This window comes from Poromitra crassiceps, assembly GCF_964638095.1.
Source record: "Poromitra crassiceps genome assembly, chromosome: 8".
Lineage (NCBI taxonomy): Eukaryota > Metazoa > Chordata > Actinopteri > Beryciformes > Melamphaidae > Poromitra > Poromitra crassiceps.
In genome coordinates this window covers 54,484,593-54,510,707 of record NC_139629.1, presented here as the reverse complement: position 1 = coordinate 54,510,707, position 26,115 = coordinate 54,484,593, and the positions used below count along the sequence as shown (strand labels likewise).

Genomic DNA, 26,115 nt, shown 5'->3' with positions numbered 1-26,115 from the left:
CTTCTTCTTCTGCTGCTTCTAATAGCTCTGCAGCAGACTAGATGCCTTGAGGCACATCGCTGCCTCTCACTGGTTGGAAATATTACTGTTTCTGCTTGCTTGGGAACTAGTGCAATCCTGGGGGAACTGTTTTTGTTGGCGGAGGCAAGCGAGACTAGAATTGACAGACAGATAGCCGAGTTGCAGCAGCAGCAGCCGCATTCAGAAGCTGCGTGCTTACACAGCACGGATTAAAACCACAGGTCTAAAACACTGCATTTGAACAATTTAGAAGCAATTTATGAGAGAGACTACATGTTGTTTATGTTACCTTAATGACATAACGTCAGCCATGTGTTTCCTTGTTGGAAATTATGCGATCGTGATTGCTTCTGCACTCTGCAGAAATCGGATTTTGATTGACAGGCAGCTGCATGTCTTCCCCCAATGGCGTTCAGGCACGAAAAGTCTTACAGGAACTGCGCACCGGACGGTTCCGGCCCACTTTCACCAGTGCACACTAGGGGTGTCACGATACACTCAGTTCACGATACGATACGATACACGATATTGGGTTCACGATAAAGATACGATATTTTAACAATATTTTTTTGCGATCGATTTGTAAGTTGAGGGGGCATCCTCCACACTAATTTGAGTAATTTCACCATTTTCATCCTCCGTGTCTGTAACGTCCCTCATCTGTTCAAGCAAAGCAATGAAAAGTAGAGCGGGCATGCTCAGATGCAGGTCAGTGCCACTATGTTCAGCTTCTTTTTCTCGCGATATGAGATTTAATCTCAACGATACATATTGTCACGTTTTGATATATATATATATCATTTGTGAGTTTTTCTTGGGACGGGGTGGGGGCACAATGAAAACATTTACGCTTAGGGCACCCAAATGGCCAGCAGCGGCGCTGCCCATGACTAAAATAGTCATACATTGGGTTACTTATGGATGGAATTATAGTGAAAATAAATGATTCTCCTTTTTGCTGGGGAGCCCATGGAACCGGGAGCCCACTTTGAGAACCACTGGTAGCGAGTCGAGACAAACTCTCTCGAAGCGGAATTTCGTGGAATTGAAAGGAATTCAATTTTGTTACTCTTGTCATTCCAATTCAATTGTCAATTCTGTTTCCTTACAGCTGGGTGACATTTCAATTCCAAGATTTGAATTGGAATTCACCGCGCATTCTCAATTCAGTTCATGAACGGCCCTAAACCCTGATCAACCAAACCCAGTGAATGTCAGCCCAGTCGATAAATGTGTCTGAAACTTATCTGCTCTGCTGTGAAGAGTAGGGCTGGGTATTGGTTCAAATTTCAAGAATCGATTCGATTCCGATTCACAAGGTTGAAGGTTCTGAATCGATTAATCCCGATTCGATTCCGATTCGATTAATTTCAATATCGATTTGGTTAGTGATACTAAAACATGTTTTTGAGCTGTAACCTGAATTACATGACTGTCCAGTTATGTAACACAGGGGTTCCCAACCTTTTTTGCGCCAAGGACCGGTAGATATATGGGGAAAAAAAGTTGCGGACCGGTTATCAATTTGAATGGTTTTAGTTACACATATACCGTAAATTCCGGACTATAAGCCGCACCTTTTTTCCCGTTTTTTGGCCTTTTTTGGCCCCTGCGGCTTATATAACGGTGCGGCTTATCTATGGATTTAAAAAAAAAAAAAAAAAAAAAAATCTCTCTTTTTTAGCACTCTTTCTAACTATAAATCCACTTCTGTTTTAATTTCCTCTCTTGCCCTCTTTTCACCACACTGTATGACACTGTATGACACTGTGTGCACTGTAAATAACAACACAGGTGGTGTTGTGTTATGTTGTTTTGTTGAAATGTTAATAAATGGGAGCTTCCTCAAACAGCCATCTCTTTCCCGACAATCCCCTCTGTGCATGAACCCTTACATATGGTAATTAAACATTAAAACACAATAAAAAAAAAAAAAAAAAAAAATACCATTAACACCTTAAGTGCCATAGCCGAAATAATTCGTCTTACATAATCCAACGCTTAAGTGCCAGAGCCGAGTTTACTCGTCTTAGATAAACATTTTTTTTTTTTGACGGTGGTACATCAATCAACAACTTTTACATCTTCGAGATCACTATTGGAGCAAGATAATGTGTATAATCTATTTTACCGACCCACTAAGTGTTGACAGTGCTCCCCCAGACGACCGAAATCAAAGAAAAAACTGCCGCGGGACCAAGCCGTTCAAGGAAATGCCGTGGCGATTTTACAGTAAATCCATTCAAGACTTGTCTTGCCTGAGAGCGGCCGCGCACCGGCAGCAGCACACAGAGAGCGGAGAGCGATTTGCAAAATAGATCATAGGTGAAACACACTTTGAAACACCTCAGAAAGGCCAGAATCAACATCTGCCCATCGCCCACGCATTCCCCGGCCCATCTTGACTCGCACAAGGAGCGTACGCACGCAGGCAAGCAGGCAGGCAGGCACACAGGCAGGCAGCAGCAAAAGCGCTTCTGACACGCCCGCTGTACAGCCAGGAGGAAAAGACACACGGAGGGAGGAGTTTGAATGAGAGGGGTGTTTCCTGTTGTTATGGAGGAAATTACTGTTCAAAACTATTGTTTAGAATGTCTGACGGTCTTACTGATGCCAAAAATGAATGGTTAAAGTGACTGTTTCACAAAAAGCCATTTATCTCTGAATAAATTTCCAGACGCTGAAACCATGCTGTACTCAACGGCTAATATCTACATAACTACTAACTCTGCAAACTAACTCTTTTAGACAGAGAAAGCACACATTCTATTAGTTATTTTTAGATGATTGGTGATCATGAATTCTTAACAGAAAAGAATCCTCGGGCTGTTCTAAAATGAGCCAGAATCGTCAAAAACACCCCTGGCACAACTTACCTACAGGAATGAAAACATGGCTGGCATTCAATGTGTTAAAACACCCGCGGCTTATAGTCCGGTGCGGCTTATATAAGAAAAAAATAGTCAACTTTGCAGGTGCGGCTTATACACCGGTGCGGCTTATAGTCCGGAATTTACGGTATTTACTCACCAGGTGGTGACAAAGGGTAAAATAACAGCCTTTTCATCTGTCAATAAAGACACTTTCACAATTATGCACAGTGATTTGATTTCAGCCTATATAATTTCTAAAAGTAGATATTAATGATCAAACATTTCCATTTATGTAGCCTACAGTATTTATGTTTTTGTTTCAACTACAAACATAAATAAACGTCAACTTGAAACTATGTTTCAACTACCACACACAGCCTATAATATTATAGCCTATGTTTATAAAAAAAAAAAAAAAAAAAAAAAAAACGATCTCTGGACATATGAATCGATATCAAAGGATTAAAATAAAAATCGATTTAAAATCTGAGAATCGATTTTTTTTAACCCAGCCCTATTCCTGAAACACGTACCTGCTCTGCTGTGAAGAGTGGCTCCTCGCTGAGGCAGGAGACGATGATGGAGTGCATGTCCAGCTGCTCCCTCAGCCCCTCCTCGTCCGACAGCTCCGTGGCTCCATCACTCGCTCTCTGCCAAAGAGGATGGGGGGGATTTAATCAAAACCGTGAAGCTAGCACAATGAATATTTGAGATTTGTGGGATGAACTGAAAGGGCAGGAGAGGAGGGGTTGAGGGTAAATTAAAACATATTATATATGAGGCATGGAAGGGAGGGGTGTAGCCCTCCAACGCACCGGTTTCTCTTCCAGGTTGAACATGAGGATGTGGAGGGAGCGTGTTCGAGACTGTTTCCAGTCCACCGCCATCATCTTCCCATAGTTGTCCGTTAAGGCGTTCCAGATTCTGTGGGGGGAATGAAAGAACACAACTCGTGTCTTTTCAAACTTCTGATTGATACCTGAATCTGAATACATGAATGTCCTGCTTTTAATAACAACATTTCAGTCAAGGCATATCCACAGAAATGTCCCAATCAGATGAAGCCATTCTGATCAGTAGGTGAAAAGTATGACACACAAAAAGTCTGCTGCTCGGAGAAGCCCTTGTACTTGCGTTCGTCAGCTCCACTAGGCCGGAGGCGGGCGTTTAGTGAAGCCGCGGTCTTGCCTGGGGAGAGGCCGCCGGGTAGTGGCTCCCCTTCTCCCCATAGCGTAACTCCCGTGTGTAACCAGGTTAATGACCGCTAATATCAGCCAGCCACCGTTCACTAACGTTACACATCAAAGGGCATCAAAACAAGCCTGAAACTCCGACTTAACCATAGCTCAAAATAACATTAAAGGGTTTGTTATTTTGTTTATTTAATTTTATTTATTTATTTTAAAGGAGAATTGCACACTTTATTTTAACTCATTTTCTATGGTTTTGTATTATTTATTTCTGTGCATCAAACTTGTGGGAAAAAATAGAAAGTAACTGCTTTCAACTGCTACACTTGTTGCCCAGTCTGTTTATATAGTGTTGGGTTTATGTTTTGTTTTCATTTAATTTAATTTAGTTTAAAGTCGAGCTGAACCCAAAAATGACTTTTCTTTTCTTTTAGTTCAAATACCTAGGTATGCAGTGCACCTATTTAATAATGTATGCAAACAAAATCACAAACGTCTAATTTCTTTTGTTTTTCACACTTTTTCACATCAAAAGTTATTTTTTTCAAGATTTCATTGATAACAGTAATGTACAGTTTGCTGACGTCACCTAGTACTATCAAATTTCTACCCCATTTCAACCAATCATATCACGACAGGCAGCTGTCAATCAAATCTTCATTTCAGGATAATTTTCTCTTCCAAAAGAAAGAGAAAATGGCGCCTACTGCCTGTCATCTGGCAGAATTTCTATCCCATAAACTAACTACTAACTTGGCCAATTGTTAGAAACATGAACAAAAACAAAAACTATAATCTCTAAGAATGCAAAGAAATGTAACTGGCTCATTAAAACACGCATTCCAGCAATATTATTTACATTTATAACGATAATGGCGCGCGCCTCCAAGCCTGACAGCCTCCCTGGCTGTCAGGGGTCGTCTCTCAGAGATTCCAGGCGGGCGGGCAGCACCCATGCATCGGATTGTCCGCTCACTCCGCACAAAGCAGCCTGGCTGCCTGGTACTCCGCGGGTCCCACTCGCGTAGCACGACAACACGCTGAATCCCACCCGATTTGGGGGTGGAACATGCCAGGATTGGCCAATGCCAAAGCCAGTCCTCAGAATTGACAAATCAAATAATCGACACCGTATATGGTCCGCCTCTCAATTTGTTTTCAGTCAGAAACGGACTCAGATGCACGTGACGAACGGGTTCACCTTAGGGCTGGGCGATATATCGAATATACTCGATGTATCGCGGCTTGTGCCACGTGAGATGTAGAAATGACTATATCGCGAACATTCAAGTATAATTGTCATGCATTGTTTATAAAGTTAAGCCGCCGGCATGACTCGCTTCACGTTTCCTCTTGTCAGCTCTCCCTCTCAAGGGAGAGCTCTCTGTCACACTCAAAAGGGAGGGGGAATCACATGGATACGTCAAATGCGTCAAACCGCATCAGACACACCCGTCCTTAACCTATGTGCGATTTGAAATCACGCGTCCCCACCAACCCAAACAGGCGCAGCTAGCGAAACATGGCCGCCCCCAGTGTAGCTGTTGACAGTTTCAAATTATAACAAAACAACCACTATTGCGATTTGCAATACATGTCCCGCAAGGTTTCTGAGATTAGGGGAAAGTCTGAGCTGGCGTTACGCTAAACCAAACGTGGGGAGGAGCCAGCAGATTTGTTTGGTGTTAACGTTAGCTGTTGTGGTGGGGGCTAATGTTAGCTAGCTGGTTAGGCTACCTAATTGCAGGGCAGCGCTCCACAAGCTTGTTGTGACCAAAATCCCCGCATTTAAAGCACTTTATACTCCCAGAGCTGGCGTAAACCATAGAGAACCTCATGCATTACTCAAAATGAAACGTCCAGGGTTTGTGTCTCGTGTCTCCAAAAGCAACTAACGCTAACGTTACATGCAAGCTAACGTAGCTAGCTGCAGGGCAGTCATGATCTATAAGGAAAACGAATGCGCACATAATATGTTATGTTGCCGTCATGCCAATAAGAGTCTAAATGTAATTTTTTATGTTTTATCTGCAGACTAAGGAGCTAGGCTTTTGGTTCTATAAAAGCCATTATTTTTTGTATTGACTATTGAGTGATACACTTTACTAAAACAATCATATTATATCAGAAGTGTTGTTTGTGTTCACAATAGTGATGTCAGATTTGCTTAGGTCAGAGCTATGGAATATTAAATCATCCATCTTTGCTCACTACATCTGCCCTTTCTTCTTCTTTTTTACCCCAGGTGTGCATAAAATACAAGTTAAGAACTTATGGAAAAGTCATGGAAATCCATTGGTCAAAATGTGTATGAACCCTGAAGGGTTAAATTGAGCATTTATGAGAGATTTCAAAAATATCGAGATATATATCGTGTATCGCAATATAGCCGAAAAACATCGCGATATTCTTTAGAGGCCAAATCGCCCAGCCCTAGTTCACCTCGACTTTAAAGGAGAATTGCACACTTTCTTGTACCCCATTTTCTAAGGGTTTTATATTTATTTATTTATATTTATTTTAATGGAAAAAGTACATGATGGAATGTAAATATGTTGGAGTCATATACACAGTGTGAGTGCACTTACAAATCTTACTACACAGGCATAAAAACTTGTTTCTGCAGCTGACTAAAAGAGCCTGGAGCAGTGAGTTACTACTTCTTTAATTCAATGTTGATGAGCATCAAAGAAAATGGTTCATGTTCAGCTTGTGTTCATTTCAGGTCATTGAGACCTATTGAAAGGTTGTTCCTGTAGTGACGTACAGTACTAGTGAACACAGGTTTGGGCTGACTGAGCCACAAGCTCATGGATACTTAGGGTATCAGGGGGACACAGAGGTCATGTTCCGGCCTAGTTTTCGGTCTTGTGATTTGAGAGATCTGATGTCTTACTTTGTGCTAATAAATGACACACACGATGTGTAGTCAAAGAGAGAAGTTATTCATCTAATCATTCCTGCTTCATCAAAATTCAATTTCTGATCAATTCCAGGATTTAGATGGTTTAGTGATGATAACAGAAGAATGTACCTGTAGGAGAACCAAACAAGTTCTGTTTATGCCTACAAAATGTTACGTTGTATTTTGAGTTCTCCCCTGGCAGTGATTTTGGTATAGATGGGCCATTGTATTTAAACAAGCAGTATTCTACTGAGTGACATGACCTGTATTCAGAATATCCCCTTTAGGGAGAAATTTAGTTTGCCATTGTAAACCCACAGCACAGTAAGGATGACATGTTCTTCATAGATCTAGCCTTTTAATGTTGCTCTTAAGTGCTTTCTCAAAGTACACCAAATTCATGCATTTTACTTTAAAATGTAAAAAACATTTTTTTTTAATAATTGCAGGATAGCGCCTCCTGTGGAGACACTGCCACACAACTCATGGCTTTGTTTACATGGGGATTTATGGCAGAGTTATAAGCTATTGATGAAATGCTGTTCATGCCTTTTGAAACTTTGACATGACAAGAGATGGCTCAATCATACCCTGTGTGTGTGTGTGTGTGTGTGTGTGTGTGTGTGTGTGTGTGTGTGTGTGTGTGTGTGTGTGTGTGTGTGTGTGTGTGTGTGTGTGTGTGTGCGTGTGCGTGTGTGTGTGGGCAGTTACATTTTGTAATTTAGCAGTCAGGCTCTTTGGTGCTGATGATAGTTAGGGAGCCTCATCTTAAATAATCATCCAGCAGCAGCCTGCCCTGAACCTTTATAGCCACAAAGCCTCTTCCTGGGCATAATCCAGATCTACTGGGAAGATTAGCAGCACTCCATACAGCCATGTAACTGTATTAAGCTGCTTTAGAGATATATTAAAGCGGGCAATGTCATGATAAATGCCACACAGAGAGGCCTAGTCTCTATGTATGTTGCCGCTGACGCTGCTATCTGATACATGATCACAATTGTGACAAATGCCGCCCGCTCCCGGACCCGTCACGGTCTACCGAGCAGGCAGGCTAATAATAATAATACACTGTACACTCACTCGTCCTCCTCCAGCAGCGAGTCCTCGGTGATCAGACCCAGGGGAGCGGTGCTGTCCGTGTCGCCGGTGATCAGATCCACGGGAGCGGTGCTGCTGTCCGTGTCGCCGCCGGTGTCATTTGGGAAGCAGGCGGACAGCTTCTCGTCGAAATCCTTCAGCATGTCGTCCATTGACCTGAAGCCGTCCGCCGCCGGTACCGGTTCCCCGCTGCCGAACAACAGCTCGGGCAGATCCTCCTCCAGCAGCACCCGCGCTGCTACCCGCTCGGCGGGGCCTGCTTTCTGGGGGACCCCCCGGTCTGACACCACCATGGTCAGGTCACAGCTCACACCCGCCCACTGCTCGTCCAAATGTGCGAGCGACGCCGCCATCATGTCCCGGAACGGAGCGGCCTGCTATCGCGTCCTGTCCCCGATAAATGATGCATGGCAGGCCGCAACATCCTCCTCTCTCTGACACGGTCACTTCCCACTCAGCTCTGACCCGCTGCTGGCCCCATGTTGTCGGATCTCGCGAGAGACACAACGTTTTTTCTTTCTTTACAGTGCTGGTTGTTTCTCTCGTGAGATCTGGCAACAGTAACCAGTTTACATTTCTGTCTAACTTTCATGACTACTACAAGAATAGGGTGGTGGTTAGATATTATGTAACGCTGGGATGTGGAATTGCGGAGGGTTGTGGGTGACGTTTGTGTTCGGGGGAATTGGAGGGAGGCAGGGCCGTAACCAGGGTTCCGAAATAGGGGAGGTCCAGCAAGGGGAGGCGGATTCGGCGGCGGGTGAGGGTTTTTTTCCCCCTTTTTTAGCCATATTTAGAGTAATATATCATTTTAAATCAACATTAGGATTATACTGTTGCATACATAGCTAGTTATGGCCATGGAGGGAGGTGTGTCCATACGGGTATTTGGCCAGCTAGAAACGGGGAAGAGTTAGAGCAGGCCTATTCAACTGGCGGGCCAGATCAAAATTCAAACGGGCTTTGATATAAATAAATAATAAATAAGAGTTTGATATTAATTTTTTTTTTTTTTTTTTTTTTTTTTTTGGTGGGGGACAAAGATCTATGACTGGCCCGGGAGAAGCTTTTTTATTTCATTTTTCCTTGTTTGTTACATTACAGTGTTTGATTTTCATCATAATCTGGTTTTCCATAATAATAATACTAAGTTCAGTGTTTATGCCTGTGTTGCTGTCTGTTGTAGTGTAAAACGACTAAAGGGAGAGCAGGCGGTTACATGAAAGTGAGTGAGAAAAGGAGAAGATACTGAATAATGACATCACAACAGTATAATCCTAATGTTAATTTAAAATGAAATATTCTTCTAAATATGGATAAAAGTCCAAAAAACATCAAATTTTGAGATTCCATTCCTTACAGCACCCCCTATATAATAATAGTTCCAGCACGGCTGCGAAAATGTGGTGGCGGGTTGTGTCAAGTGTACATATAATGGCTCGGGATCCGGCCCCCGGCCCCTTAGGTTTCTGACAATGTGGCCCCCTGAACAATTTAGTTGAATAGCCCTGTAGAGTCTCAGGGATGGTGGCATTGGATTCGGGATGAAAGAATACATATAGTCTATTATAGGCATCATGATCTGACCTTCTGTTTCCCAGAAAATGTAAACTTTTCTCTGATTGGATAGTTTGAGGTCGGCGCCAATTTTTATCCAATCAGACGAAAGTTGACATTTTCTGGGAAATGGAAGGTTGGATCGAGATGCCTATTCACCTTATTCACCACGCCCACTTTTTCTCTCTTCCGCATCGACACAATTGTATTTGTTCTTCCGGTTCAGCGCTAGTTGGCGGCCAATTTTAAAACAAAACGTCACTATGAATGAACTTTGGCAACATTCAGAAGCTACACTGCGGCCAACTTCAGTTACATGTTCATAGCGTTACTGCTGCGAGGAGCCGATGGCTGTACCCAGTCGGCATTTAACGTTAGTTACAAAAGTACGTCGACAGTGTTTTCTCACTGCCAGGCAGCAGCCTACGGTAGGGGTTGACAGCCGGTCACACAGCCAGCTCTTCGCTGCTCGTTAAAAATGTCCAAATAGGCATTATTGTGATAGACTCGTCACATGTATGTTACTTTATCATCCGACAAAATATTAAAACTTTATAACAGTTTTTCTTTTTTTGCTTGAAAACAGCTTTTTGGCAAGTCTAAAAATGGTAAAGGTAGGCAAAATCTACTTCCGTGTCTAAAACGGAAAGGCGATTACAAAATGACATCATGCAGAAGCGTCCTTATTTGTGCAAAGAATAAGGTGAATAAATGACTATATGTATTTTACGGTTGCGAAGATACGTCCGCCCTGCCTGCAGGACTACAGGAGAGAGATAGAAGACAGCGGGGGGCTGGGGGTTTCAGGTCACTGACTAAATGCACCTTTAACATAATGCTTCCCAGTCGCTTGTTGTCACTTACTTTAGACTAGAGTGGCTGTTCTGAGCTTTCTCTTCAAGGCTGAGAGTGTGAGCTGGAGGCATGACCCAGCACTCTCGGTTAAGCTGTAACAATAGCGGACAGTCTTTGCCTCTGGCCTCCCACACGGCTCGACACTCAGGTACACATACACCTACTGCCTGCGAGGAGCTCTGAATGAAGGCACTCCAGCCTTAAAACACCAGGCTATGGTTCCACTGCCTGTGAAGACAAAGAGACAGAAGAGAAATTAAGGATAATCCATCCCATTATCTTTGAACAGCAATCTTATCTTGATGTCCTGCTGTAACGTCTCCCCGGCCTCCACAGAGGACAGGAAGAGGCTGTCTGTGTTGTGCGTGCGTTCTGCCTGCTTGGTAAAGCCATGGACAGGATGAGAGGGTTTACAAACGAGTGATGCTGCAAATGTATTGAAAAGCATATTGATATTTTGGCTGTTATTACAGAGTGCTTTATCAACACACCATTTTTATGCCTCCGCCGGCGATAGCCGAGCCGGAGGCATTATGGTTTCGGGCTGTCCCTACGTCTGTAAGTACATCCGTCTGATGATCGTTAACGCGATAATCTCAGTAACGCCTTTACTGAATTTCGTCACATTTGGCTCAAACGTCCACTTGGACTCAAGGATGAACTGATTAGATTTTGGTAGTCAGAGGTCAAAGATCAAGGTCACTGTGACCTCAAGAACACCATTTTCAAGCTTGTTAAAGCAATATCTAACACCTTTGTCCCACCAAGTCTGTCTGCGCAGCGTTCTGGCTGCGCTGCAGCTCTGCTCCGTCCTCCGCACGGCGGCATGTCCCACCGCACACGTTTCAGAAGCGGAGCGCTTCCGAGCGCTGCCTGGCAGCTGGATGCAAGATCACGCGGGATTTTATAATATTCCATGTTTTACAGTTGATTCCATTTTATTACCAAATTCCATGATTTGCCAGTTTTTTCTGTTTTGCGGAAATCATATGGCTATGTAGTCTTGGACAGGCTAGAGACTTACACTTGCATCCATAACCATAAGTGCATAAAAATATGTATAATGCAGCTGTGTGTATGTTTTTTTACCAATGTCCAATGCAATGTCCTGGAGGTGGGGGAACTAAATTTAGACCAGAACCTCAGAGGGAACAACGTGAGTCGTTGAATGCCTCCTAGCCAATCCATCTGACAGGCATTAGAGGGTGAGACAGGATGTTGTGGTTGGTCTGCCTGACTAACCTCGCGTCACCAGGCTCTCTCTCTCTCTCTCTCTCAGGACTCGGGAGAGAGCCTGATTGAGGTTTTTGATCTCCGGTCTAAGACCTGCCCCATCTTCCGGTGGTTGTTCCACTTCGTGTGCCGCGATGTTTTCGTTCCGCTATAGAAAATGCAGTAATTAACGGAACTCTGCTCATCATGAACAGGAATGGAGCGGAATTGGAGCAGAGCTGCACGTTGATTAGTTTGTTCCTTTTGTTCCGCCGGGGGACGAGCCGGAGATCAATTAACTAGACTTTTCAGCCCAGACTACTGCCTGACAGCATAGCTCGTTTGAGTTGACTGCCGCCTCGCTCAGCTTGATGCGTTTCTCGTCATCCTCTGTCATCCGCAGTCGGGCGCAGTTGGTGGGGAGCAACTGCGGCGCCTCGCTCCAAATCTGCGCCCGCCTCGCTCTCATGAGAGTCCCGTGGCTCACGCAATTGGGCAGGCGGAGCAAGTCGGACAACTTTTCTAACCATCATGCAACGGGCCAAGCAAGGCACTGGTCGAATCTGCGCAGAATTTGCTCATCCCAAACGAGCCGGCCAGTAGTCTCCCAAGCCCCCAGGAATAGCGCTGGGCTGTGAAGCCATTTGAACATGGTGGCGAAGCTCTGTATTGCAAGTCATGTGACGCCATGCAGCCCAGAAAGGAACATTCTCATCCACTTGCATGGGGACCCCGGCAGCTGTTAAACCCAGGGGAATTTTTTCCGGGTATCAACTATTTTTTTATGGGGCATTTTTTCTTCAGAAGCCACTAAGAGCCGTATACGGGGGTATTTTCTTCTTGTTATACAATCCATGGGTGGAAGGGTGGGAGACGTCATGGAACACGTCATGGCACACATGCGCACTTCGCCTTGGTCACAAATGTCACAAATGCCTCATTGTGTGTGACATCACTGATCAGTCTTGTCATAATACCTCCTTGTGTGTGTGTGTGTGTGTGTGTGTGTGTGTGTGAGTGTGTGTGTGTGTGTGTGTGTGTGTGTGTGAGAGAGAGAGAGAGAGAGAGTGAGTGAGTGAGTGAGTGAGTGTGTGTGTGTGTGTGTGTGTGTGTGTGTGTGTGTGTGTGTGAGAGAGAGAGAGAGTGAGTGAGCGAGTGAGTGACCAAATCATGTGCTGTGCGACCAACTGAAAAAGTTGTTTTTCTTTTATTGAAGAAAGACTGTAAAAATACATTACAACCTATTTGTGAGGCATATTGTCACAAATCACTTTGCAGAAATGATTGTATAATAAGAATTGAGTTTTCACAAATGACTGTGATGATGCCAAAAGAAAATAATCAGCTGTTAACTGTTTACTTATTGATGCATATTTAAACAGGGCCTCCCCTGAAAAGGATAGGGGGGGGGTCAAATGCTCCACAAGAAGTCTGTAGGCCTTTGTTCAATGATACTGGTTTTCACATTTGTTGATGATAATTATGGTATTTATTTAAATTATTATCTGTATGAGAATCAAAGCTTATTTTACCATTTTAATGTGTTGAATCAAGGTTGCAAGAGATGTGAGCCAATAAAGCATGAATACAATGAAATAGTTTGGTGTTGGTTGCTCTTGGTGGTTTTGGTTAGGCTATGTTACTGTGGTAGACTCTGCTGTAACAAAGGAGGAGGTGGTAGGGAAAAAAGTAGATTTAATTTATTTTGTCCAAAAATCAGCCTCCTCAGTGCTCCTGAACCCGACTACAGGCTGTATGACGCAAGTACAACACATCCAGGATGGTAGTAACTCTTTTTTGGCATGTTGATAGTGTCTGACAGACACTATCCTTTAGTTAGGACCTAAAGGATCCACCCCCCCATTCCTCTGCTCCACCTGTCTGCATTAGTGCACTCCCCAGCAGAGCCTGTATCAGGCTAGATGAGATTCTGGAGCGTGGGATGTAGGGCTGTCAAAATAGCCCCAAAATCATATTCGAATATTCCCTCTAAACAAAACATATTCATTTGAATATATTAAAATACTAAAATAAATAAAAATTGCGTGCGTGGCAAAGCAATACAACCAGAGAGCTTGTTATATTTATTTGAACATAAACCTTTTTTTTATTTCAACATAAACAGTTTCTCCCCCATATTTATTGAGTCAATAATACAGTAGTAGCCTACACTTTTGTACTGTTTTTAAATACCAGAAATGATTATTATAGACAAATAGACACAGCTTCTCCTTATATTGGTTTTTAGTGTGTTTACTGCATCATGGAAGCTATTGAACTAAAACAGGAATTTTCCACAAAAATATTAATATAAAATACAAGAAGCACTAAAATTGACAAACAAGTTAGAGCTACGTTACGTCAATAGCTACAGAGAATACATTTGCCGTTACGTTATGTTACATTACATGGAAGGTTATACACGGGAAGATTACTGGAACAATTTAATTACACACAACAAAATGTCACAACTTTTCATAAACTTTCAAGGATTTAAAACGATTTCAGACGGACAAGCCCGTCTTTTATTGTCACACGATCACACATCAACACATGCATGGCCACAAACACACTCATGCTGACGGTGGCCGGTGAAATTTGTCCTCTGCATTTGACCCATCCTGGCTTGTCCTTTCCTCTGGGGGGCAGGCCAGGAGCAGTGGTCGCTTTCTCGTACAGCGCCCGGGGACCAACTTCGGATGTTGTCGTCACTGGTCGGATGACGATGGCGATCTGATCTTCTGCATGTTTTTAATGGGGGGGATATGTACGGAGGAACCCCCTGGATTTGAACAATTCCATGAGTTTTACAGACCTGGAAAACAAGATTTTGAAATCCCATGACTTTTCCAGGTTTTCCATGGCCGTGATGAGTTAAATGTTTCTCTCTTCAAGTCTCCTTTACAGCCAAAACCTTTACCACAGACTGAGCAATTAAATTGTTTACTCTCTTGTGTGGACTATCATGTGTCTCTTCAAGGATCCTTTATGACCAAAACCTTTACCACAGACTGAGCAATTATATTGTGTATCTCCTGTGTGGACTACCATGTGTGTCTTCAAGTATCCATTCCTTTCTGACCAAAACTTTTACCCATGAGAGCAATTAAATTGTTTATCTCCTGTGTGGATTATCATGTGTGTCTTCAAGTTTACTTTTCGACCAAAACCGTTACCACAGACTGAGCAATTAAATTGTTTATCTCCTGTGTGGACTACCATGTGTGTCTTCAAGTATCCTTTCTGACCAAAACTTTTACCACAGACTGAGCAATTCAATTGTTTATCTCCTGTGTGGACAACCATGTGTGTATTCAAGTATCCTTTATGACTAAAACCTTTACCACAGACTGAGCAATTAAATTGTTTATCGCCTGTGTGGATTATCATGTGTTTCTTCAAGTCTCCTTTCTGACCAAAACTTTTACCACAGAGTGAGCAATTAAATTGTTTATCTCCTGTGTGGATTATCATGTGTTTCTTCAAGTCTGTGTTACGACCAAAACTTTTACCACAGAGTGAGCAATTCAATTGTTTATCTCCTGTGTGGACTACCATGTGTGTCTTCAAGTGTCCTTTCTGACCAAAACTTTTACCACAGAGTGAGCAATTAAATTGTTTATCTCCTGTGTGGACTATCATGTGTCTCTTCAAGTGTGCTTCATTAGCTAATCTTTTACCACAAACTGAGCAGCTGAACTGTTTCTTCCTTGGATCTTCACTGTTTTTCTGTGAGCCTAAACCTGACTGAAGTTCACTAGTTTCCACCCATTCACCATCATTGTCTTCAGTCTCAGAAGAGTCTGAAGTCTTGTCATCACTAGTTGGTTGTGAATTACTAACTAGATGTAAGTATATACAGTTCCTGGCTGGTTCTGATACTCCACAGTCCTCTTCATCAGCTTCTGTTTTCACTGTTCAGTTGAGCAGGTGGCTACAGGCTCTGCCTCTCTGTTCTCTTCAGTTTGGCTTTGATGAAGCTGTGAGGACTGAGGTTTCTCTTCCTCCTCTTCACTCTTCACAGGGACAACATAGAATGGGAACATGGTGATATCAGCCTCCTCCAGCCGTTGAAGCTGCCCTCCCTCCCTCCTGATCCAGAGTTCCGCCTGTTCCTCTTTAATGTCTGGGGGCTCTGGTCCCTCCTGAAGCTGCTCTCCCTCCCTCCTGATCCAGAGTTCCTCCTGTTCCTCTTTAATGTGTAGGGGCTCTGGTCCCTCCTGAAGCTGCTTTCCCTCCTGACTGATCCAGAGTTCCTCCTGTTCCTCTTTAAGGTGTGGGGGCTTTGGTCCCTCCTGAACCTGCTCTCCCTCCCTCCTGATCCAGAGTTCCTCCTGTTCCTCTTTAATGTCTGGCTCTGGTCTCTCCTGAAGCTGCTCTCCCTCCCTCCTGATCCAGAGTCCCTCCTGTTCCTCTTTAAGGTGTGGGGGCTCTGGTCCCTCCTGACTGATCCAGAGTTCCTCCTGTTCCTCTTTAATGTCTGGGGGCTCTGGTCCCTCCTGAAGCTGCTCTCCCTCCTGACTGGTCCGGGGTTCCTCTTTAATGTGTGGGGGCTCTGGGTCCTCCTGGTCGAGACTGGGGCTCCACTCCTGCTGCTCAGCGGGAACTAACAGCTGCTGGAGGTCTGGAGGCAAGGCTTCTCTGTGTAACCGCACAGCGTCCAGCAGTTTATCTTCATCACCCGCAGTTAGGTGCTGCTTCACCACAGCTCTCAGCTTCTGGACTTTAGACATTTTAATTTTCACACAGTGACAGGAACTTTTCCTCCTGAACTTTACTGACAAACTTCCTTCAAAGCTAAAATAGCTTCACAGCTAACGTTAGCTTCACAGCTAAACCATTCATCTGAGTCCAGTGAGTCTTCTTCCTCTGATCAACGGAGCCCTGGTTCCACTTCATATATTCGTGATAATATTGTCAGCACATACGTCTTCTGTTTGTAAATTAAACTTCTTAAAGTATTATAAATGGGAAATAGGCTAGGGGCACGGTGGCTCAGTGGTAGAGCTGTCGCCTCACAGTCAGAGGGTCCTGAGTTCGATTCTCGCCTGGGACACTGTGGGCGCTGTGGTTGTGTTCCCCTCCATATCTTCAGTGCCTACTGCCCAGGTAGGGTATCTCGTCGTAAGGGCCTTTCTCTCTGTGTGGAGTTTGCATGTTCTCCCCGTGCTCCCCCAGGGGGTTCCTCCGTATATAACCTCCCCACTAAAAACATGCAAAAGATCAGATCGTCATCGTCATCCGACCAGTGACGACAACATCCGAAGTTGGTCCCCGGGCGCTGTACGAGAAAGCGGCCACTGCTCCTGGCCTGCCCCCCGGAGGAGAGGACATGCCTGGATGGGTTAAATGCAGAGGACACTTTTCACCGGCCACCGTCAGTCAGCATGAGTGTGTTGTGGCCGCATGCATGTATTGTGGTGTTCGTGTGACAATAAAAGACGGGCTTGTCCGTTACGAGAGTTTTTTTTTTTTTTTTTTTTTTATGCTACTGCTAGTGCTAACGTTACTCTTTGTTGTTACAAGAACGTTTGCATAATGGGCGCTTCACACGTCACCCAATACCCAGAATGCCTTGCGGTAAGAAATGCGAGCGGGGTCGGGGGGAGGGAGGTGATGGGGGAGGGGCGCAGTGAGAACCTGGTGAGAACACACCTGCTGCCTACGCACAGTAGGAGTGTGTGTGTGTGTGTGTGTGTGTGTGTGTGTGTGTGTGTGTTTGTGTGTGTGTGTGCGTGCGCGTGCGTGTGTGCTTGTCGGCAAAAAGTTGATGTCTGGATTCATGAAGTGCTTCAGTTCTCATAGAAGCGCCCCAGACAGCAGTGAGGTGGTGGCTTTAGCTCCCTTGCCTTGCCTTTAGCTGCCTACAATTTCACAAAACCACCACTAGATGTCGGCATCATCCCTCTTAAATTCTCGAGCCACAGCAGACTGCAAAAACGTCATTATTTTTCACATCACCCTCCTTGGTTTGCCGGGAGTCAAAAATGTGACTTTTTCACCATTTTCAACCAAACATGAAAAATCTCATATGGTGTGACAATTGTGTCCCCAGCACTTTTCCACAAAGTTTAAACTTGAGTAAAACTAAGAAAAATAAATGGAATTCTCCTCAACAAAGTAGCTACAGAATGATAACAGTCCATTTGTGAGTCTGCTCTTTTCAAAGTCCAGGCATAATAGCCTATTTTGAGTCATTTCTGATCAGATTTCTGATTGTCCCAGAAATGAAAATCATATGGTGTGACTGATATTTAAATGGTAAATTGTTTGGATACCCGTTGGGATGAGAGGTCCTTTTTCAACTAGGCAGTAGCCTACAGTAAATATCTCAGGAGTAGCCTACATGGAAGGAGTAGCCTACATGTCTCTTGTCTTTTCTCATGTTTCTTCAATAAATACAATCTTTTTGGCACTGCCACTTCAGTTATGTTTCAGTGTCTTTTGGTGTGATGCTTTTTTACATAAAAATTAGAGGTAGCTTGGCCGCCAAAAAAAATTTGGGCATTTTTTTTTCTCTTTTGCCCAAAACGCCCAAATCTCATTTTAAATTAGCATTAGGATTAGACTGTTGTGATGTCATTATTCAGTTTTAACCATCAATAATTGTTCCTTTTCTCATTATTTCATTTCTCAGAGTAAATACTGTATATTTATTTCGAGATTTTTGTCAATTATTTGTGCTGTTATGGTTATAATTAGCCTAGTTACTCACTTCCACACTATCTTAGATTGTGTTACTTATGGATGGCATGGAATTATAGTGAAAATAGATTATCCCCCCTTTTTGCTGGGGACCCCACTTTGAAAACCACTGGCTTATGGCACGTTCACACACACGCCTAGAGCGACGCTTTAAGCAACGCCAAAGCAACGCCTAAAATTTAGGCGTCCTTGTTAACAGATGAGAGCGTTCACACATACCGCTGCCACGCTGCGCTGAAGCCACGCTCGCGCTGCGCTGCATTTATCGTTTAGGCGTCTGTTCTATTTTTCAGCGTCTAGGCACGCTGAACTGTCAAGCTGGCTGTTGTTTCTGACGGACTTGGGCCATATTTTCTACCGAGTTTGCCCAAAAGGGAGGGTGGAGCGCGAATTAACGAGTGCATAGTAGGAGAGCTGTCCTTCATGTGTTCCTCTATTAACGTCTTTTCTGTCAGATGTATATATACCCCCCCTGTCTCAATGCATGTATCACTCATGGTGTTGATGACTCATAGTCACATGATTACCCGAGGGAAAATAACAATTACAGCCGGTGTAACGTCGATTTTTGCTGCTTTGTCGAAAAATGCTACCGCCGCATAAACCGATAGGGTCTGTCTATCGATTCGCGCTACCCTATCAAAAAATCCAAATCACTGACATGTCGATTCGCACGGGACTAGTATTATTGTCGCGAGTGGAACTGTGGTTTATGACTCTGAGATTGGGCTCCTGCAGCCAGAAACATTTGTTTGGTGTGTGGTGTATATTATTGTCCAGGGGGGCACTGTATTCTCTCACTGACGTGATTCTCAGGTGATCCGCCCTCTGCCCCGGGAAGCGAGTGATCAGCCTGCCCTTATAAGGAGGACGCCGACCATCCACGGGGAAGACAGAACCCAGGAAGAAAGGGACGACGGGGAGAGCAGACTGGAGGAGCTGGCCGCATCGGGACGAAACCCACACACAACGCTCGCTAAGCCCGCCACAAAGGGACGGTCTGACCTATTCTCAGTGAGTGTGTGGCGGGTCTTGGACGCAACTGTGTTACTGAGTGCTCCTCCTCTGTGTCTCTTAGTGAACGTGAGGAGCCGGCCGGACCAGATCGACGCCGATCTACTGCTGCGCTGAGACTGCTGTGCTGCTCTACGAGACGACCCGACACCCATACACAACGCTCGCTAATCCCGCAACAAAGGGACGGTCTGACCTATTCCTCAGTGAGTGTGTGGCGTGTCATAGGCACAACCCGTTGCTGAGTGTGCCTGCTCTGTGTTTTTAAAGTGACTCCGATCTACGCTGGTGTTGCCGACGGTCCTCGCCAGATTGCCGGATCCCTACCTGCTTGCCGTCCTCTGTCTGCCTGCTGCCTGCTTGTTGGCCGCCCGCCGCCCGCCTGTTATCTGTGGCCGTGTGGACGTTCTCCGCCTCGACCCCCGCCGCCATCGCGCCCGGGCCTGTCCCATCTGCCCGCCGTTGTTCCAGCCTGCTGAGCTGGGGTCCATTGTCGGGGCGATACTCAGCCTGCCTACTAGGCTCTGATAAGTACTCTTACCGTTCCTATTATCCCAACTCACCGAAGGAACAGAGTGAACGTCGTGAGTTGGGACGGACATTTTAAATCTTTCTTTCTCTTTTCGTTGTTCGTTTATTTTCCCCTTCTGCTCAACGCTGCTAATGTAGCTCGTGCTCATTGTCGGTCACGTTACACTGTAACTCAATATCTATGGGATTGCCCGTCCTAAGATCGCCCCTCTGTTAATGCTGTGTCCAGTTTGCTGTGCTGTTTGAAGTGGCCTTTTGCAGTTGCCTGCCATAATATAACAGGGTGAAATAATATTCTTATGCAGTGTGTCTGCCGTAATATATTGGTTTGCAGTGGTATCCAGATGAAATGTCTGTCTTTGCAGTGGAGTGTGAAATGTTAATTCCTGTTGCTGGGAATCTGTGTGCTGTGCTGTGTGAGATCTGTTCATGACACACGTCCTCGGAGGGCCTAAATCGACCAGGAAAGCTAACATAGATATTTGAAATTGCAAGTGCCTATGTGATCTGATAATTGACTACGATAGATTTATTTTTGTATTTTATCTGTTGAATAAAACATTGTATATTTTTGTACCGTAACTCTATTGGTTGTTGTGATTATTTGAAGTCCAGGAGATTTTATTGTTGCAACAGGCGACACTTTTTGGCGTTAGTCGGCAGGACTGGACTTTCAAAAAATCACAACAATGTCGACAGACGGGCAATCCCAGAGTGGGCCTAGCCAACTCGGTGAAGCAGAAACTAGTGAAACAAATAATAGTGGCGGACAAACGATGAATGCAGTGATGATGCCTTGGTTCATGAGTGCATCATGGGTACCAAAATTCACAGGAGAAGGGGTAGGAGTTGAATTTAGCACATGGCGGGCCAAAGTAGATTCATATCTGAGGGCACAAGGCCTCAGCTCCCAACAGTCAGTGGATTTCGTGCTGGATGCAGTAGAGGGGCGAGCTCATAGACAAATGATGTTGCTGTCCCCTACTAGAAGGCAATCACAAGTGACTATTCTGGAAGAACTGACGAGACTTTATGGAGACCGAAAAACCCCAGCGGGTTTGAGGTCTGAATTCTTTGACTGCAAACAAGAGATGGGGGAGGGGGTAGACACGTTCATTCTCCGTCTGTCTGAGTTATTTTCCAGGTGGCAGAGGAACGACCCAGGCAACGCAGGACCGAAGGATGAGGTCTTAAAGGCACAGTTCACCAAAGGCCTACGGGATGGGATACTTAAACTAGAACTGGAACGATACCTACGCCGGTCCTCAGATGCCGCCTTTGACAGTCTGTGCACGGAGGCTAAGGCCCTGGAGAGGGAGGTAAACCGTAAGGAAGCATGGGCCTGCCGATCCTACATGGCGCCACCAGCTAGCCAGGTCCCCCAGGAGGCGATGGCACCCCCTGACTGGCAACAGCTGAAGGAGACGCTAAGGGCCGAGCTAAAACAGGAGGTGAAGGACCAAGTGACACTACTAGGAAAAACAATTGTGCAAGAGATCTGTGCCCAACTGCCAGCCATGCTGCCAGCCCCAGCCCCCACTCCGCAGGCAAGTCTAGTGTTCCAGCCTAGACAATCAGCCACTAGGGGTGCGCAGCCCTTCCAGTGGGACGAGCAGGGCCGCCCCATCTGTCGGGACTGTGGTGAAGCGGGGCACATACAACGCTACTGCCCTCGACGACGACCCAACGCCGCGGGTTTTCCAGCTCGCCGGTCGCTGCAGGGCGAGTGACCGGTAGTAGGGAGACTCCAGGTGTCCCAGATAAGCCCTCTTTTGTTGGCCAGTGTCCGGAAGTGGAGATGATGGTGAGTGGAGTCAAGATTCCATTCGTTTTAGACACTGGCTCCCAAGTAACCTTGTTGAGTCATTCCCTTTTCCAGCGCTGTTTTGGCGAGAACCGGATGAGGGACCCCGCTGAGGTGCCCTGGCTCACCCTCAAGGCAGCAAACGGCCTCCAAATTCCCTACATAGGCTATGCAGTTTTGGATTTTGCGACGGGAGGCCTTGAGGTAATTAAGAAGGGAGTATTGATTGTAAAAGACGATTGCATGAGCACCAGACATGGTCTGCTTGGAATGAACGTGATCTCCGAAGTTTGGCAGTGTGTCTCCCACAGTGATCATCCAGGTGTAGCAGCATTCACCTCTACGTGGCCTAAGGCGGTCCAGAAGGCGTGGGCCAAGGCGTTCGCCGTCTGCAGGGGGGCCCAGGCAGAGGGGTCCCCGGACCCAGCCCCCGGCACCGCAAAACTGCCCCGTAGAGTCTCCATCACTGTACCTGCTGCTACAGAGATGATCATCTGGGCCCACGTCTCTCCATCCGTGGCTTCTACGGCGGGCCCTGTACTAGTGGAGAACCTTTCCACGGATTCCCATCGGGAGGGGTGTGATTGGCGGGTGGCGCGGACACTGAGCCTAGTCCAAGGGGGTAAGGTCCCCTTACGTATCTGTAACCCCAACCCCTTTCCTGTGTACCTCCCCTCCAGGCGGGCGCTTGCCATGGTGACCCCGATCGACCCCGGGGATGTTGACAGAAAAACAGAATTGACTCTGGACCACACCGCTCCCGATGTGGTGGAGGTGAATGTGCGGTCAGTGCAGACGGAGGCGCACGCTGATCTGCCGCCTTGGGAGCCCAAGTGTGAGGGACTTACAATGGAGCAATCCAATGGTTTCTCTGCTATGTTGTCAAGGTGGCGAAATGTTTTCTCGGCTGATGAAGAGGATTTTGGCTGTACAGGGCTCGTGCAGCATCGGATCCACACTGGAGCTGCACCACCCAGCAGAGAGAGGTACCGGCCGGTGCCTCCCACTTTATACTCAGAACTGCGTAGCCTACTACAAGGTATGTTGGCAAATGGAGTGGTGCAGGAGAGTTCGAGCCCTTGGGCGGCTCCAGTGGTTCTGGTCAAGAAAAAAGATGGAACATGGAGATTTTGTGTCGATTATCGCAGATTGAATGCTGTAACTCATAAAGACTCTTTTCCTTTACCCAGGATAGAAGAGTCCTTGACAGGGCTGCAACGGGCGGAGTGGTATTCTACCTTGGATTTGGCCTGCGGCTACTGGCAGGTCGAGGTGGCCCCCGCTGACCGGGAGAAGACGGCGTTTACCACACCGGTGGGCCTGTATGAGTTCACAAGGATGCCCTTTGGATTATGTAATGCTCCAGCGACTTTCCAAAGACTGATGCAGCGCTGCCTGGGCGATAAGGTACACGATCATTTATTGATCTACCTGGATGATGTGATTATCTATTCCTCAGACTTCGAGACTCACCTTCACCACTTGGAACAAGTCTTTCAGCGCCTTCACAGTCATGGTCTCAAACTACAGCCGAAGAAGTGCCAGTTCTTTAAGCGGCAAGTGATATATCTTGGACATGTCGTTAGTGGGGAGGGCATTGCTACTGACCCCAGTAAAACCTCTGCCGTCCAGAATTGGCCCATCCCCCGCACCGTAAGGGAAGTTAAGTCTTTTTTGGGTTTTGCCGGTTATTATCGGAGGTTTATAAAAGGCTTTTCAAAAATTGCTATTCCATTAAATCATCTTACGCATGGTACCAGCGGTAACAGTACGGCCCCAGTCACCTGGCTCCCCGAATGTGACACTGCATTTGAGCAATTGAAGCACTCACTCCTTAACGCCCCGATCCTGGCCTATGCCGACTTCACCCAGCCATTCAGACTGTATGTGGATGCCAGTCTGGAGGGTCTGGGTGCTGTGCTGTCTCAAGAGCAGCATGGCCAGGAGCGTGTCATCGCTTATGGTAGCCGCAGTCTTATCCCGACAGAACGAAACGATCAAAACTATAGCTCGTTTAAATTAGAATTTCTGGGGCTCAAATGGGCAGTGACTGAGAAGTTTAAGGACTATCTCTGGGGGGCTACTTTCACGGTGTACACTGATAATAATCCCCTCGTTCATTTGGACACTGCTAAATTGGGGGCTGTTGAGCAACGCTGGGCAGCCCAGCTTGCCAATTATACTTTTGACATTAAATATCGCCCTGGTACCAGTAACCGCAATGCTGATTTATTGTCCAGGAACCCAGAAGTAGTGGCTGCTAAAGTCCAGCAGACTACCGGAGAGCAGTGCAACGACCCCGGGGCTCCAGAGGGGGACTCACTTGGCCAGTTGGACAATGAGGGCAGAGTATGGCAGCGCCAAGACCCAGATCTCAGTCTGCTAAGCTCTTGGGTCCAGACAGGTGAGCAGCCAACTCTCGACGTCAAGTCCTCCGTCTCTCGTCAGCTGCGGCAGCTGTTAAATGAATGGGATCATCTGCGGCTGGTGGGCGGGGTTTTGGTCAGACAGCTGAAGGAGCCAGATACGGGGATACTGGGCGAGCAACTTGTCCTCCCACAGTCTCATTCACAGGAAGTCTGGAGAGCCTATCACCAAGCCCTGGGCCATGCTGGGGCAGAGAAGGTTTTGTCTGTTCTGCGACGAAGATTTTTCTGGCTAGGTATGACCAAAGACATAAAAATATGGACATCTGCATGCTCTACCTGCGTGGTGAGTAAAGCTGGGCCCAAGTTTCGAGCCCCACTACACTCAATTAAGTGTAGCTACCCGTTTGAAGTAGTGGGATTAGATTATCTCTCCCTGGGCCGGCCCGCTGATTCATTCCCCTACATTCTAGTGATAACTGATCTGTTTTCTCGCTATGCTTTGGCAGTGCCGACCCGTGACCAGACCGCCGTGACTACCGTGAAGGCCCTGACGACAGCACTGATTCAGCCGTTTGGGTGTCCTGAACGCATCCTGACAGATCAGGGTGCCGCGTTTGAGTCCTCCCTCATGCGACAACTATGTGAGACGTATGGCTGTAAGAAGACCCGGACTACCCCCTACCACCCTCAAGGTAATGGGTCTTGTGAACGCTTTAATCAGACCCTTCTGGGGTTGCTGGGTTCCCTGGAGGTGAGCAGTCAGAGCCAATGGCACGTCAAGCTTCCTGCCTTGCTGCAGGCGTATAATAACTCTGTCCATTCTAGTACAGGCATGACCCCCCATTTCGTGGTTTTCGGACGACATGCTCGTTTGCCAGTGGACCTGCTGCATGATGTCAGCCCGCCGCAGCCGAGGGAGGCCTTGGAGGGATGGGCATACCAGCACCACCGTATGCTGTTGGATGCTTACACTCGAGTCCAGGCTAACGTAGAGCGTCGTCAGACGTGGGACCAGCAGAGGTACAACCGGTCAGCCAAGGACTTGCCCCTCCTGCCTGGAGAGCGAGTCTTACTGAGGAATTTTCGGAGACGGGCCCAAGGTAAACTGGCTCCGAGGTGGGTGCCCTCCCCCTTTGTGGTGGTGTCTCAACCAAGGCCGGAGCAGCCGGTCTATGTTATTCGCCCAGAGGGTAAAGAGGGGCCCACTCGTACACTACATCGTAATAACATCCGTCCCTGTGATTTGATGGCTGAACCTACGGCTCCGGAGGAACAGATAGAGCACCCCGAGCCAGTCGCACCCGCCCCGTCTTTTCCTATACCGGGAATCCACATTAAGTTTCCACAGCAGACGTCTACGGCTGGTCTCAAACTGCCTCCCAGCTTGCCTACAGCTCCATTTGGCCTCCCTGCTTTTAACACCCCTGCCCCTTTTGACTTTGCTGACCGTGGCCCAGCCACTGTCGAGGTGCCTATTGACATTGCCCTTGCGCCCATTAGTCCCCCTTCTCCTGTAGTTCCGCCCAATAGTCCTGTTGGTTTGCACCTTCCTGAGCCCTCCTCTGAAATGCGCACCGAGTTGGTTTGCCCAGGTAACATGCCTGATGCGGGGGTGCTGGAGTGGGACATGGGGGGTGATCAGAGGGAAGGGGCCAACCATCCATCACCAGAGTCCCAACCCCGCCGATCCCAGCGTGATAACATTGGGATACCACCGAGTCGCTATCGGTAGATTGGTGTCCGGGACGACCACCCACAAACCTGGGGGAAAATGTCGCGAGTGGAACTGTGGTTTATGACTCTGAGATTGGGCTCCTGCAGCCAGAAACATTTGTTTGGTGTGTGGTGTATATTATTGTCCAGGGGGGCACTGTATTCTCTCACTGACGTGATTCTCAGGTGATCCGCCCTCTGCCCCGGGAAGCGAGTGATCAGCCTGCCCTTATAAGGAGGACGCCGACCATCCACGGGGAAGACA

At 46.5% G+C, this 26,115-nt stretch overlaps 1 protein-coding gene across 1 annotated transcript in view; it reads right to left on the bottom strand.

Annotated features, from left to right (window-relative positions):
- LOC310781614 (fasciculation and elongation protein zeta-2-like) overlaps nt 1-8,443 on the bottom strand; it is a gene marked incomplete at both ends in the record, with an annotated part of 43,424 nt that extends 34,981 nt beyond the window's left edge. Inside the window, 3 exons of the mRNA XM_083642217.1 lie at nt 3,428-3,544; nt 3,710-3,818; nt 8,073-8,443. Of these exons, the coding sequence (XP_083498343.1) occupies nt 3,428-3,544; nt 3,710-3,818; nt 8,073-8,443 (597 nt within the window). The remainder of the gene's footprint in view (nt 1-3,427; nt 3,545-3,709; nt 3,819-8,072) is intronic.
- Nucleotides 8,444-26,115: the final 17,672 nt, after the last annotated feature.